The sequence below is a fragment of the Cygnus atratus genome, chromosome 5 (assembly GCF_013377495.2).
Source record: "Cygnus atratus isolate AKBS03 ecotype Queensland, Australia chromosome 5, CAtr_DNAZoo_HiC_assembly, whole genome shotgun sequence".
Taxonomy (NCBI): Eukaryota; Metazoa; Chordata; class Aves; order Anseriformes; family Anatidae; genus Cygnus; species Cygnus atratus.
In genome coordinates this window covers 28,458,788-28,473,007 of record NC_066366.1, presented here as the reverse complement: position 1 = coordinate 28,473,007, position 14,220 = coordinate 28,458,788, and the positions used below count along the sequence as shown (strand labels likewise).

The following is a 14,220-nucleotide window of genomic DNA, read 5'->3' as shown; positions in this document are numbered from 1 at the left end:
TGCCTGGCTGAGCAGTGGGAGCCACCAGCATGGGAAAACACACACTGGCGAGGAAAGGCTTCAGAGTTCTAACAATTCTTTTTCTCTTTTCTAACTAGGTGAACGTTTGGCTAAGCCTGAGAGAGGCAAAATGCGAGTACACAAAATTTCCAACGTGAACAAGGCCTTGGATTTCATTGCCAGCAAAGGAGTCAAACTAGTATCTATTGGAGCAGAAGGTAAAGCAACCAGCTGATTGTCTGATTTGTCTGGGTCCAAGCTATGCTTACCATAGCCTTTCTCTCACATCTGCATCTCAGTTCCCTTTGCGCCTCCCTAGCCCTACCATGTTTATTTCTCAATTGAAACAGAGCGGCTGTTTGTATTTAGCTTGTTGCAGAGTTTATGGGAAAGAACCCCTATTGTTGTAGGATGTGCCATAGGTCAAAGCCAAGGGCAGTCACCAGCACAGGTCAAGGATCCCAGAGACTTCAGTCCTCAGGGCTTCCAGGCTTCTTGCACACCCTAGAAATGTGGGTACTCTGCCTGGAAGCCCGTGTACTGTTGTGCAGACCATTGTGGGCAGCACCAGGGTTGCCGGTAAGATGAACTTGCAGATTGCACAGCAGAGAGTTGTGCAGGAGTTTTGTCTTCCTAGCGAAGATGGCAGGTGTTTTGCAGATACATAGCTCGAAACCTGGAAGGGCTTGCAGGTTGGTAAGATAGTTTGCTCTGACTTTTATAGACCTTAGTAACTTGTCATCTTGTCTGGACAGTGTTTTTGTGACATTCATTTTCCTCTGCTCTGGACCTGTGCCTATGGACTCCTGTTGTCACTGTTGCTGTGGAGACACTCCGCTTCTGTGGTATTTCTAGGTTTGCCTTTACAGTGACCACGGAAAATAAGGGAGGTTTGTTATCGCCATCTTACAGATGGAATACGTGGTTTCTCCACGGAAACTCGTGACAGCCAGGATATGAGCCCGTGATACAGTTCTGGATGAGTATTCATCCTCAGGGAGGGGAGTGGGGCTGCAGGGCTGCGCTCTGCTTGTTCTTAGCCCAGGAGGTCAGAGCAGTATTGGCATGCTGTCCCTAGGTTTGGCCTCTTGGGCGTGCTCTTGGGAGCATCTCCAAAACACGTGCCTATCCTTTGGTCTTCTAGTTCTGTGTCAGGTCAGGCAGAACACCTCAACCACTGCAGGTGTTTGTGTTTGCCTTACCCCATTTACCCCAGCTTAAAGTTGTAACGTTAGGAAGACTTTGGAACAATTTGCAGCTTGCATTCAGGGGCATCGCAGAAACGATTCTTTACAGTGTTTGCTATTTAAGAGCTAAATGTAAAGGATGAATGGCTTGATATAGCTTCCATGCAAAACTTTCCTTCGTTTTACTCAGCTTTTCCCACAGGAGCAACCTTAGGGTGTTGCTGTCCCTGAGTACTGTTTGTTTAGCGCAAGAGCAGATGTAAAGTTATTTTGTGCCCTTATTAAAATGACTAATATATCCAGCGTCTGATTCAGTAGTCCATATCTGTACAGGACTTTTTTATAACTAGAGGCTGGACCTGAAGCCAGAAGTCTCCTGCCAGCTCCTGCTGTCATCTGAATCTTGGACAGACATTTGGATTCTTCTGGGAGTCTAGAGCATGCGTCAAACCCAGCTTCACTGCTCTAGTCCCTTTTTCTTTTTCTTTTCTGGTTCTGGTCTTCTTGGCACTAGTTGGCCTTTTCCTCTCCTTCCACTGGATTTCTCTTTTTGATCTCTGCTCCTGCATCAGCTATGACTGTACCCTCACAGCACTTAGCGATCATTTGCAAGTAAAAGGCTCTGTGACCAATGATCTCCAGGGCCTCATTATTCAGTATTGACTCATAGCAGTAATCCTGCTCGGGAGTAGGCTGCGAGGTGCGTTTTTGTGGCAAGCCATGATTTAGTTCTGTCTAAACTGTGATTCTGACCTCCCCTGCCAAACCTTCCTGCCTCTCCTTTGTCCTGGTGCCCATGCAACTACCTGGTGAACCTATGTGGGTTTCTTTACATCACCCAAAAGATCTGGCTTTTAACAGACCATCTCAGTGACTTTGCTTTTGACAGCCAAGAGGAGTCTTTCTCAGGATGCTCTGGTGGCATTTGTTGTAGATGAAAACAAGCTGGCTGCTGAAGGTACACGTGGTACATGGCTGTGAAAGGGGGTAAGAGGAGAAGAGTCTGCTTTGAGACTGGCAGTGAGATGGGCACTCGGGCCTGTGCTTTGATGCAAGTTCGGGCCATGCAAGCGTGATCATGAATGCTCCCCCCGCAGCCCAGCACCTGCCTGTACCCCCAGACTGAGCCGAGGCCACTCTGGTGTCATCAGGAGATGTGGGCCTGCAGCAGGGCTTCTGCCCAGGCTGTCTAAGCCGGGTACACAGTAAATTGCACATCAGCTGTAAAAATGGACCTTTGCTTTGAACAGGATGGCAGTAGCTCTGTCCATTGAAGGGATTGTATGCCTTCCTGAGCGTGAATTTTAAGGTCGTACATTGAGACTTTCAGGAAACACCATGCCACAGCAAAGTAGGAAATCAAAGCCAATGAGGCAGTCATAACACTGCGCCAAGAAGATGAGCTGTAAATGCCTCAGGCAGGCGGGACTGATCTAGGAAGTTTTCCAAGTGGCTTTTCTACCATAAGGGAAAAATACAGTCCAGCGGCAGCTTGGGGGTACTCGGTAGGGCAGCACCTCCTCACCTCGAGGGAGCTTGCTCCCTCTCTGGGTATCCACCAGGCAGGAGAGTCTTGTGTGAAAGGTCTGTAGCCCAGCTGCAGCTCCCTATATACATTAGACAGAAGGCATTGGGTACTAATGTCCTGTAGTGGTTGACTTTTTTATATTATTATTTTTTTATGGTGTGTGTTTAAAAAATAAGTTCCAGAAAGAATCTAAGAATCTCAGTGGGAGACTCTCAGGTCAACTAGCTTAAGCCTTGTGAAACAGAATCACAGAATCGTCTAGGTTGGAAGAGACCTCCAAGATCACCTAGTCCATCCTCTGACCTAACACTAACAAGACCTCCACTAAACCATATCACTAAGCTCAACATCTAAACGTCTCTTAAAGACCTCCAACCACTTCCCTGGGCAGCCCATTCCAATGCCTAACAACCCTTTCAGTAAAGAAGTTCTTCCTAATATCCAACTTAAACCTCCCCTGGCGCAGCTTTAGCCCATTCCCCCTCGTCCTGTCACCGGGCACGTGGGAGAACAGACCAACCCCCACCTCGCTACAGCCTCCTTTAAGGAGGCTTGCGCTCAACCAGAGTTAAAGCCAGCAAAAATGTTTCCATGGCATTTCTCTAGCATTCGTCAAATGAAGGTCCTTCTGTGCTGCTTACAAGCCAAGTTTTGCAGCTTTGTCCCAGTGGATGAGAACCAGAGTGGAAGAGGGCTTCCTATGCAGAGTATGTGTGTGGGCACGTTCTGTGTCCACATTAAATGGAGGGTGAGCTAAGCAAAAGGAATAAGCTATGAGGATTAAGAGCAGCTTTTTTCAGCCATATCTGACATTAACAATCCAAGATGATTCTAAACATCTTTGTTTAGCTAGTCTATTGGATTGAAGCAGTTGTGGTAATACAACGGATCTGTGTAAACCTAGATCAAGGAAGGGTCTAGCCAGCTGCAGCTTCTGAATAGTTCTTCACCTGCTTCTACATCTCTCTCTCTTCTGACATTGCAGGAGCTTTCTTTTGCTGTAATAGATTCCATACTAGGGTCAAATGCTCCAGGGATTTAACAGATTGAATAGGTCAAGTATTTGTCCCCAAGACTTTTATATTTGCACCTCTAATCTGCATAGAAAATAACTGCTTTCCTAGACCGGTGTAGCTCAGTTCAAGATAATGATAACTTTGGATGAACTGATCCCTCTTCTCACCTGTGTAAGTGAAAGGAGAAATAATGCATAAAGATTTCAGTGATTGTAGAAGTCACAGCTGAGCAAAACACTGAACCACCAAGCAGAGCAAGCATGCATCTGACGGCAGAAAGAGGTGAAAAATAAGGTCTCTCCATGTCAGTGAGTGACACGTAGCATTATATTTGCCCCCTGCCTGCTCACAATTAGGAAGCTGAGATGTATGCATGCCCCCGTCATCAATGCCAGCAATCTGTCTTAAATCTGGCTGGACCATCCCTAGCAACATGCTTTGTGCAGACACAGTCATGGAAGCTTGTCCTGCTGCACCTGACATTTTGTTAGGATAAATAAAATACACAGCAGCCTTTATTTTATGTCACCTTGTCTTTAATTCCCAAACCTAACACCATCCTGCCGGTTGTTCCTCCTCCGCAACTGCTTTGCTCCATGGGGTAGCCAGGTGCAGTGTTACGGACAACTCAGAAATAGCTGGGGTGCACAACGGTTTCTGCTTCTAACTACCCAGGTCAGAGGTAGAAAAGTAAGCTTGGTCCTTTTGGTATTTTTCAAAATGAATTTGTGAATTCAAAATTGCCATTTTAAAAGCCACATCGATGTAGCAAGCCAGTCTTACTCCTAAGAACTGAATATTTGTCAAGCCCTTAATTGGCTGTCGAACGAGTGGATGAGAGTACTGTAATTTTTACATATTTTGTTTGTGGTGTTTGGTACAATTATAGGAGCTGGGTGGAAGCATACTCACTGGTGCAAGAAATTTCCTTCCAGTGGCTGCAGACGCCTTGTCAGCTTTAGCCAGCAATGATCCACCCCCGAGTTGAATGTAAATCACATTAATAGCATGTACTTGCTGCTGCTGCTCAGACCACAGCTGCTGCTGGTGGAGAAAATGCAGAGAATGTTTGCAGAGGTCCTGCCTAGGAAGAGCACTGAGAAAGCACAGTTAGGCAGAAGATACAGCTTGGCTGTTAGCCTTTTATACCATACCACTCTCACATTATTGAGTATCGCTTGTATCAGAGGGAACAAACATAGCATCTTTAATTAAACAAGCATTAGGCTGTTCCAGCTTTGCAGTGCTACGTTCAACTTTTTAACAATTTCTGTGGAGTCTCTTTCTTGTCGTCACCAGGAAGCAGAAGGCTTCATGCAAACGTGATTTTTGCTTTTGCTTCTTGGCCATATTCCACTGTACTAGAAAGAGACTGGCACCAGCTGAAGGGCACCAAAGGAATCCTAAGGGATAAGGAGGTTGTGATTGGGGAATGCAGAGATGGAGAAGTGCATGAGTTAGGGCCAAAGAGCATATTGCTCTTTCTGAACAAGCTGGTGGCTTTTGTAACCAGGTTGCCAGGAGAAGTTTTTTTGCTCTAGAAATTAAAAATGCTTGCCTGCTTCTAACAAAAGATAACAGTTTTGTCAACTCTATTTAAAAGAAGAAAAAAAAAAAAAAGGAAGGCAAGGACTGGGGATGGTATGGTAGATTAAATCTGCATCCCAGGATGGATCACTCACTAATCTCACTGACATCAGTATCTGCTTGGTAGGTGGTGAGTTTTCTCTTTGTCAAGAAAAAATAAAGTGATTTGTAGAGATGAAGTGGTGGAAATATTTTGGGCTTCTTCCAGAGCAGCTTTGATTTGGTGCAGTGCCAAGGAAGAATCTGACATGGGAGCAGGGAGCAGACATCTTCCTTTTAAATTGAATACGGCAAAGAAGAGGACTGGGGGAGAAAGGATACTTTCCACCTTAACTCCACCAGCTAACTTTATAAAAAGGGGAATTTGAGAATGTGACTAGAGCATAGTACTGAGTTCTAATGCCACATTAGCAACTTAACACCATCTGGTTTTATGTAGTATCTTGACCTTTATTTCCAATTAAAATCCATGGAACAGTAATATTAATTACCTGTTTCAGCTCACTGATTGATTTATTAGAGTTCATAAACCATTTCCAACATTAAAGTATTGCCATCAGATTTTAATCTAGTCCATTAAAATAAAGAGCTAAATTTATTTTCAGATCTTAAGTATACCCTAGGGTCCTTCTGCCAACTGCTGTGGTTTTTACAGGCATTGCTTTTTTGTGGTTGTTTTTTTTTCTATTTTTTTTTCTTTTTAAATCCCCATGAAGATCTATGACATGAACAAAGCATGCTGAAAACGTGGATGCTTTCTTTAATGTTTCAGCTATGGTATCTCAGGTATCTTTAATAATAGTAAGTATTTTCCTTTACATTGATTGCAGTGCTTCACAGGAGGATGGAGAATGCAATTTGATAAAACCGTCAGCAGGCAAACAGTTCTTTTCATGCCAGAAAAAGTAACCATAGTTCTTTTGTACTACAATGAAAAGTTTGTTGGCTATTTAATTCTGAGCAAACTGATGTCCCCCTCAAGCTGTAAGTGCAGAAGGGAGTGGACACAGGTGTTCTGGAGCAGAACAAGCTGGCATGTCTAGTTTTATATCTTTTCAACTTGTAAATTCCTAATGCAGATGTATGACAAAGCACAGAACAGGTTATCCTCCCAGCTTACAGTGGAAGTTGCACCACGAGTACCACTGAATCACAAGCCAGGCAGCTGGGTTGGATGGACAGCGTTTTTGAAGCAGCATGTTTGGGCTACATGTTACTTGTCTGTTGGTTTTGAAGGCAGGGAGGTTCACATTTTGATAATATCTCATAGGTGGAAAAACTTTTTTTAACAGCTTAACCAGAAAAATTCCAGTATTGTTAGTTTTGCAACAGAATCCAGATGGGTGGCTGTTGCCTGTACTGTAGATTTGTCCTTGCCCCAGAGCGCAATGTGTTTCTGCAGGGCAGCTTTGTGGAAGCAGTGGCACATAGGTGTCTACGGTTGCAGAAAAATGGTTTCTGGCAATATGGTTAGGACTTGAGTTGTTCTAGCCCAAACAGTAGGTTAATTCTAGCCCTTTTCTTACTGAAAATACCTCTGTAACTTGTCAGTTATTTGTGAAACATCCTTCTGCCGTTCAGGAAACCACCAGAGAATGACTAGAAAAAACAGATAGGTTATTTTCACCATCCAAAAAAAAAATGAAGGCTGTAAATTTTATAACCTGAATATGTAGTCCATGCAGAATTTTTGCAGATGCTGAGGATCAGTGTTTGAGACCCATCTGCTTGCAATTTGGACTGTTTGGTGCTCTTCTGCAAGCAGTGGAAACCCCTTTCTGGTCTAGCATCTTCCCAGCGCCTCCCCCCAGAATCTACATCCCTTGTCCCAAACAGACCATACGTCACATGTGCAAATGGTTGCTTTCTAAAACCTCCCAGTTGTTGACCCTTGCTGATTTATATTGCAGAGTCCAGTGAGCAATAAAGCACAATCTGTTTGACATCTTAGTTTATGTTATGCTCTGCTCAAGCTGATCAGCATGAGTCTTAGCATTCCTCTTCAAGCATGATGCATGTACTTTGAGGAATGCTCTTTTGTGTCTTTTGGCAATTACATGACTGAAGGAATTGCTACACAGGCAGTCTGGGGCATTTAGGCTTGTTTGAAATTAAAATGCCGATGTTTCTTGGTTTTCTTGGTTTTATTTTGTTCACACTACACAACCAGCTGCCAGAACTCATGTGCATTGGGAAGTCTCCCTGGTTGTTCTGGTATAATTTCCCTGGGGCAGTTATATAGGTGTGACTCGTAGTAGATATACCAGAGTAAGGCAGGAAGGCTTTACTTTTTCCCCGTTTGGGTTATATGGCTTATGAGTGATAGAAATTAAACTTGAACAATGTGGTTTTAGGTCCCTGCGGTGAATTACACTGATCTATATTGGTCCTTGTTCCTGTGTCACTATCTGTTCTTCTCTCAGTGGTATAATGCAAGAGAACCACTATAATTAGTGGGAACTACTGTGCAAGACTGTGCTGCACCAGCAGAGCATCTGGGGAGGCAGAGAACTGCTTTTAGCTGGAATTACAGTTTCCCCCATCTGCAAAACGGAGGGCTTCCTAATGTACCTGTTTTACTGGGATTTGCACTTGCAACTTAATGCCTTCTATTCCATTTCTTTCTCCATTTTTTTCCCTAGAAATTGTGGATGGCAACGTTAAAATGACTCTTGGAATGATCTGGACCATCATCCTTCGTTTTGCCATTCAGGATATCTCAGTTGAAGGTAAATCTCAGTTCTTTCAAGCCACAGTTGAGCAGCAAACAAATGGGGTGGCCACATGGCTTTGCCACTCAAAAGGCCCAGAATGTGCTTGTAGATGAGTCACTGGAAGATCCCAGGGAGCTACCATTCCCAAGCTGCCCTATGGTCTTATTGACTTTTCTGTCAAGATTCAGATATGCTGAGAAGACTTTTCACCTCATCTTCTTGTAAGAGAATGTAAGAACAGCTCAAAAAGATGGCTAAGCAGGAAAGTCAACTTTGATGTTGGAATCTATTGTATTTCTTGCAGGCTGATTCAAGGACTAGCACTGAAAATGAACGTTTCTTCTGCAAGTCCTACCAAAATCTCCTCTCTAATCCCAAAATGCCATCTCTTTATTACAGAACCTCTTTAAGAAAATAACAATATCAAAATCATTCCAGTACACTCTTCAAAGAAAGAATTTTATGACAAAGGAAGTTAAATAAAGTGCAATTCAGTGCTGCCTCTACTAAAGAGGAGCTGGTCATGTTTTTCTAGCATGTGCTCCAGAGACTCTTGCTTTCTGCGAAAGTGGGTTAATTGGTGTGCATTCTTTCTTTCTTTAGAGACATCTGCTAAAGAAGGACTTTTGTTATGGTGTCAGAGGAAGACAGCCCCCTACAAAAATGTTAACATCCAAAACTTCCATATCAGGTGAGTCACAGGCAAGAACTTAGCTTTACAATCCGTGTTATTTTCAGATGTCTTTATGCTATATTTAAAAATTTTCCTGACACATCCACATTTCCATAGGAAACTATGTTACATGGTAGCATAGTCCAGAGAGACACGTAGGAAATTAAAGGCAGAGGTTATAAGAGGATACAAGCACCTACATCCCAATTCTTCATTCTGGTTACAATTGCTGCTTTTGAGAAGTTGGAGAACTTTTCATGGAGCATGAGGTCCTCTGAGAGAAGCGTATATGACAAAGGATAAGCAAGATCCTTCCACTCTGTGAAAACTCAGAATACCTTAGAAGAAATGAAGTAAGGGCTTTTTAAACCCTTATTTCACCAGAAACTTTGTTGTACAGCAGAGTTAGGATGGGATGAAAGGTTTTGTTGCTCTGCTTTTAATATTTGTAAACTGACGGACGTTCTACTGAAGATTATGTGTAATAGTGCTTTTGCAGCACATCTCAGAGAACTGTATGAACCTTATAAATGTAAAGCTTTTTTTTTTTTTTTTGAGAGCTGAAGTTCTGTCCATGTTAACCAGTACTGTAGTGGACCCAGCTATGGGCTTTGCTTAAGACTGAGTGCAGAAGTGCCTTTGAGAACACCAAGTGCATCAGTGCTTCACATCCCAGATTAGTTGATGAAGTCTTTAGATTTGATAAATTGTAGGAAACGATTATGCTAATTGGAATGAAGAATTATGGTTCCACTTCTGCTCGTACGTCCAGAGCAGTCTGGGAAGTGAAGCATTAGCTTATTTAATGCTGGTTATAGCCACCAACATTTGTTCCCTTCCTCCTCAATCTGTCTCTTCCCTAAGGCATGCACTTGTATATACACCTTTTTTCAACCCTGAGCTCTGCACCTGTTCTTGCATGCTCTCCAGGACAGGAAAAATTCAGCACAGAAAACTGGTGTAAAGGAGGTGGCAATACAAAGGGCAAGTCCTAATTGCAGTGTATTTTTTTAGGGCTTGAAAGGAATCTTTCCCAGCACTTACAGAGGTGCTGCTGGTTAGAAACTAAATCCTCATTAATCATCCTCCTGTTTTGGTGCCTTCTCTCATGCTCATACCGTGTCTCTCCCTGGCTGAGCGCTGTTCATTGTGCTCTCTTCTGTCTCTCTTACAGTTGGAAGGATGGCCTTGGTTTCTGCGCTTTAATTCACAGACACCGTCCAGAGCTCATCGACTATGGAAAGCTACGAAAGGTACAACTCAATTTGTTTGTCATACCAAATGTTTGGGTCCATGGAGGTAAAGAGGGAGAAGAATTAGCTTGATAAACAGATAACTGGACAACTTCAACACAAGCTGGCAGTTGCAGGGCTAGGGGGAAGGAAGGAGGGGATGAATCAGTACATTCAGGCTTCTTAGTGAAGCGTGAACTTAATGAGCTGCCTGCTTGACTTTCCTTGCTTTCAGACTGCCTTATACGAGCCACACGTGCCCCAGTCCCAGCTAATGAGCAAAAACTGGCAAATTCACTAACACCAAATGTAAGGCTAATTCTGTACTAATGTCACAGACTAGTGAGTCAGATCAGACTTCTGGGAAGAGCTGGATGGAAACCGGTTACCTGGTAATCAAGTGTAAAAGCTCAAGTGAGGTGGGTGTTGTGCCCTTACTGGATGCTTGCCATGTGCTTCCAGCTCAGCACTGAGCCATCCGCATACTGGACGTCTCCTAGCATGTAGATGTCAAATACCAGAAAAGCATTTGCCATAACACTTAAGTTTTATTTTAAAAATTGCCACTGGCAACATGGCATCTAGCTGCTCCAAAGTTTGCCTCCTGTGTGTCTTGGAAACAAGACTGCTACATGGACGATGAGAGAGAGTGATCAGCGCTTTGTGTTGCCAGCAGTGTTCTGACCCAGCCGGGTGTCAGAAGAGCAAGCTGGATTCGCATCCTACTTGCATTCCCACCACCTGCTTAGATCCTGTTTACCTATATCTATGTATACAACCAGAGTGAAATGTCACCAAGAGCATTATTTGTGTACTGTTACTCGGGCTAATATATTAGAAGTTTGACCATCTGATCTCATGGGCTGGCTGTTAGAAAGATGCTAGCTAGAAAAATAAGCATAGAATCCCATCACTAATAGATCTGGGCTCTTGAATTACTGTGCAAATGGACAATATGTAAATGAGTTAATCAAATTAGCTGCTTCCTTGAGGCAGTGACTTGTACAATGCCTGATCTGCTTTTCAGTAACCTTTTAGATCTTTACTGTCTTGCAGAGCAGTCAATTATATTATCTGATCAGTTTTGGTGTCTGGAGTCAGCATATGATGAATAAACAGTGGGGATAGACTCTACCTGTTTACATAAACAGCAGCAATAAAAAATGGAATTACTGGAGCTAAGTACATTTTCAGTGTCTAATCTTGGGAAAATAAAAGCAGCTAAACCCAACAGGGTAAATGCTACAATGCTCTCCATTACCAACAAAGTCCTAAGCCAAACCCAAACAAAACCAGAGTAAGGGAAAGAAAAGGAAAGTTATTTGGTCACTTTGCCTGCAGGCCTTATAAGGTGAAGGAGAGGGTGATTGTTCTAGCCAAAATCAATATTAATTGGAAGGAATTTGTCCTCCTTGGAGTATGGTTAAAGGCAACCAGTTCCTTTTGTGTTCCCCTTGACTTTGATCACATCCTTCATTGGGTTCCCTCTGCCTTCCTGCAGTCTTCTGACCCTTACTGTATCATTTTTATTTTTGTTCTGCCTTGATTGCTTTAAAGGCATGAGATTAAATGCATGTTTGATTACTCTACAGAACTCAAGTCTTGAGCAAATAGCTGGGAAGAACTTAGCTCAGAGCCTAGCCTTTAGCTCTGATTGCAGTTGATGTGTGCTGAAGTTGCCTTTTTTACACTAGATCTTTCAAACCCATCTGTATAATGTACAAGCATGGCACCTTCCTAAATACAGTATTTGCCTGCACAATTTCTGCACCCTTCTCCTCAAAACAAAGCAAACGAACAAACCCCAGCACTTTGAATCTGCCCTGGCTCTGGGGATTTATGGTGCAGAGAAAGACATGAGGAGGGCTGCTGAGATCAGCCATTGCAGCAGAGGGTTGGTTAAAGGTCCACCTCCAGGTATCTTCCATCCCTAGGGATTGATTAGCTCACACACCTCAGCTGCGTGTGCCTTTGGTGATGTTGTGTGTTTGTATACACACACACACACACACACAAATATATGAGAGAGAGAAGTGAACATCAGCAGTCCAAGATGATAAGAAGTCTGCATTATACCTCCTGTTTGAGCAGCATTCTCATGCAGTTTTAATATTTTCTGTTCCTTCGTAAAGGCTGTGTCTGTGCTACATACCGTGTGTTGGCAGTGTATGGTAGCAAAAGGTAGGCAGTGAAGCTGTGTGTCTGCTTCCCAAAAAGTTAGAAAGTTCTTTTATCAGCATGGTTGTTCTTGGTTCCTAGCTCTTTTTTCTTTAGCTATAGTAGTAGAGTGAGCACAATTATTTTCTGCTGACACGCAGTGCCTAGCTGAAGGTGCTTGTATTGACCAGGCCCTGAAATGAAAGGTTCAGGTCAACCTAGTTTGGTGTCAGTAATTCCCTGACACCACAACAACTTATTTGGTTAGATGGCTTTTATTCAGTGGAGGTCTGTCTGCTATTGTTCTGGTCAATGTAGGTAAGATCTTCAGCTCATGGTCTGCACATGAGGGATATGCAGAAGATGGGGCTTCCCGTCCTCCTTTTACCCCCATCCAGAGCTCAACTGTGAACCACATCTAAGATGTTTTCATCCAGTACAGTGGTTGATAGCTCAAACACCCCCTCATGTACTGCAGTCCATATAGAAGTGTCATCTGTGCGCTGCTGTTGGAGGCATTTCTTACAGATATTCCTGAAAACATGAATTGTACTAACTGGATTTTTTTTTCCCAGTGTCTTCAGCTCTGGCAGATATAGGAAGTGCTTGCTCTCTCTTGATTTTCCTCCATCCCCTTTCCTGATTGCTAGCTAATAGAAGATTTTTTCATGTCACACTGCAATAATTGCCATGGCAACCTTGTGTGCTGCAAGGGCTTGGGACTAGCTGGAGGAGGAGAGATGACTCCCTGTGTGAGTTAGGGTTGTGGTGGAAAAGGAGGAGCTGTGGTCGTCTTTAGACAGCAAAAACAGAGAATGTGCCGGGTAGGCATCTGTTTAGAGCAGGTGTGTACTGCCTGCCACTGTTAAAACAACATTATTGTTACGTGGAAAAAAACTATAGCTTTCCTGGTTGTTGGCCCTGCCAGAGCTCACAAGTTACTGCTTTTCTTAGGTGTCTCTATTTCTGTGCTCATGTAAGCAGGCTGGGAACTGAGGCACCTCTGGAGACCCTCATCTCTGTCAGTGGTGGTCTGGGATGTGTGTCTGAGCCATGGAGGGAAGGGACAAGTCACTTGGCTTTTGTTTGCTCTGCTGCCTTTGGGTCCCTAAAGCATGACTGCACCTGTGGTGCTGCAGTGCTGCTTTGCGTGGCCTGGAGTCGCCAGGACAGTCTTCACTTACTTTTCCCTCTTCACGAGGAGTCAACTGAAATGAGGAATATGAAGTAATGATTAGCTGGTGTACTAGGGGCTGGAACTGAAAGCAGTGGTGTTTGGAGGAATTTATAGGGTCTTAAGGCCCTGTTGAGGCCGCTAGGGAACCCTCTGCCTTGCAACCAAGAAGCACCACCTTTGTGGTAAGCAGCTCCACTGTCTGTGAGGGGTGAAGCTTTTCCCACAGGGAACAAGGCCTTGCTCAGGTTTATCTCTCTGTTCATCTCCAGGCTAGTCATGGGCTTAGATAGCTTGCTTTCAGTAGCGTTATCTTTAGCTTCATTCCCCAAGAGACGATGTGATCACACATCTTTGTTACATACGAAAAAGAAGTCAGCTGGCTTCATCTAGGTAAGCCTTCGGTTTCCCACACGTTAAGACTTCCAGCCCTTCCTTTGGGAGTGCCCAAGACCAGTAAGTTTTCCCATCAGGAAACCTCTCCCAGCTTTCAGCTTACGAATTCTTTTTAACCTTGGGCAGCACTGCTCCTGGCGTTGTTACTCGCAGACTGATAGGAAAGCTATCTGCAGCAAGTTTGCACCTCCCTTTCCTCCAGGAGAGGCTGACCGCTCCTCCGGCAGCTCTGGCAGACAGGGCTGTGCTGAGGAAGGGTCTGGGTTAATAATACTAGGCTCTCTCTTGGGGCAGAAGGTGTTAGTGATGTCGTGGTATTCATGGTCAGCGTGGGTTGAAATTAAAAGGACATGGTGGTGATGTTTCTACAGAAGGAGAAAATGGCACGTGGGCTAGGGGAAAATTTCACTCGAGTGAAAGAAAGGCTGTTACGCTTCCTTCCTCTAAGGGTAAATGGAGGTGAGGTCCTGTCTACATGTAGCTAGTCTCAGCTCCTCAAATAAGGCTTTTGGTTACTCTTTGGGTTCATTGTGGTTTCTGCACAGCAGGTACCAGA

At 43.9% G+C, this 14,220-nt stretch overlaps 1 protein-coding gene across 9 annotated transcripts in view; it reads left to right on the top strand.

The window, feature by feature from the left end:
• ACTN1 (actinin alpha 1) overlaps positions 1–14,220 on the top strand; it is an 87,396-nt gene that overhangs the window by 44,137 nt on the left and 29,039 nt on the right. For all 9 annotated transcript variants that reach the window (XR_007708435.1, XM_035539414.2, XM_050711365.1 and 6 more), the window contains exons 3-6: positions 99–218; positions 7,961–8,047; positions 8,636–8,723; positions 9,880–9,958. Coding sequence is in view for 8 of the 9 variants with exons in the window: in XM_035539414.2 (XP_035395307.1) it covers positions 99–218; positions 7,961–8,047; positions 8,636–8,723; positions 9,880–9,958 (374 nt within the window). In the remaining variant the exon portion in view is untranslated. The remainder of the gene's footprint in view (positions 1–98; positions 219–7,960; positions 8,048–8,635; positions 8,724–9,879; positions 9,959–14,220) is intronic.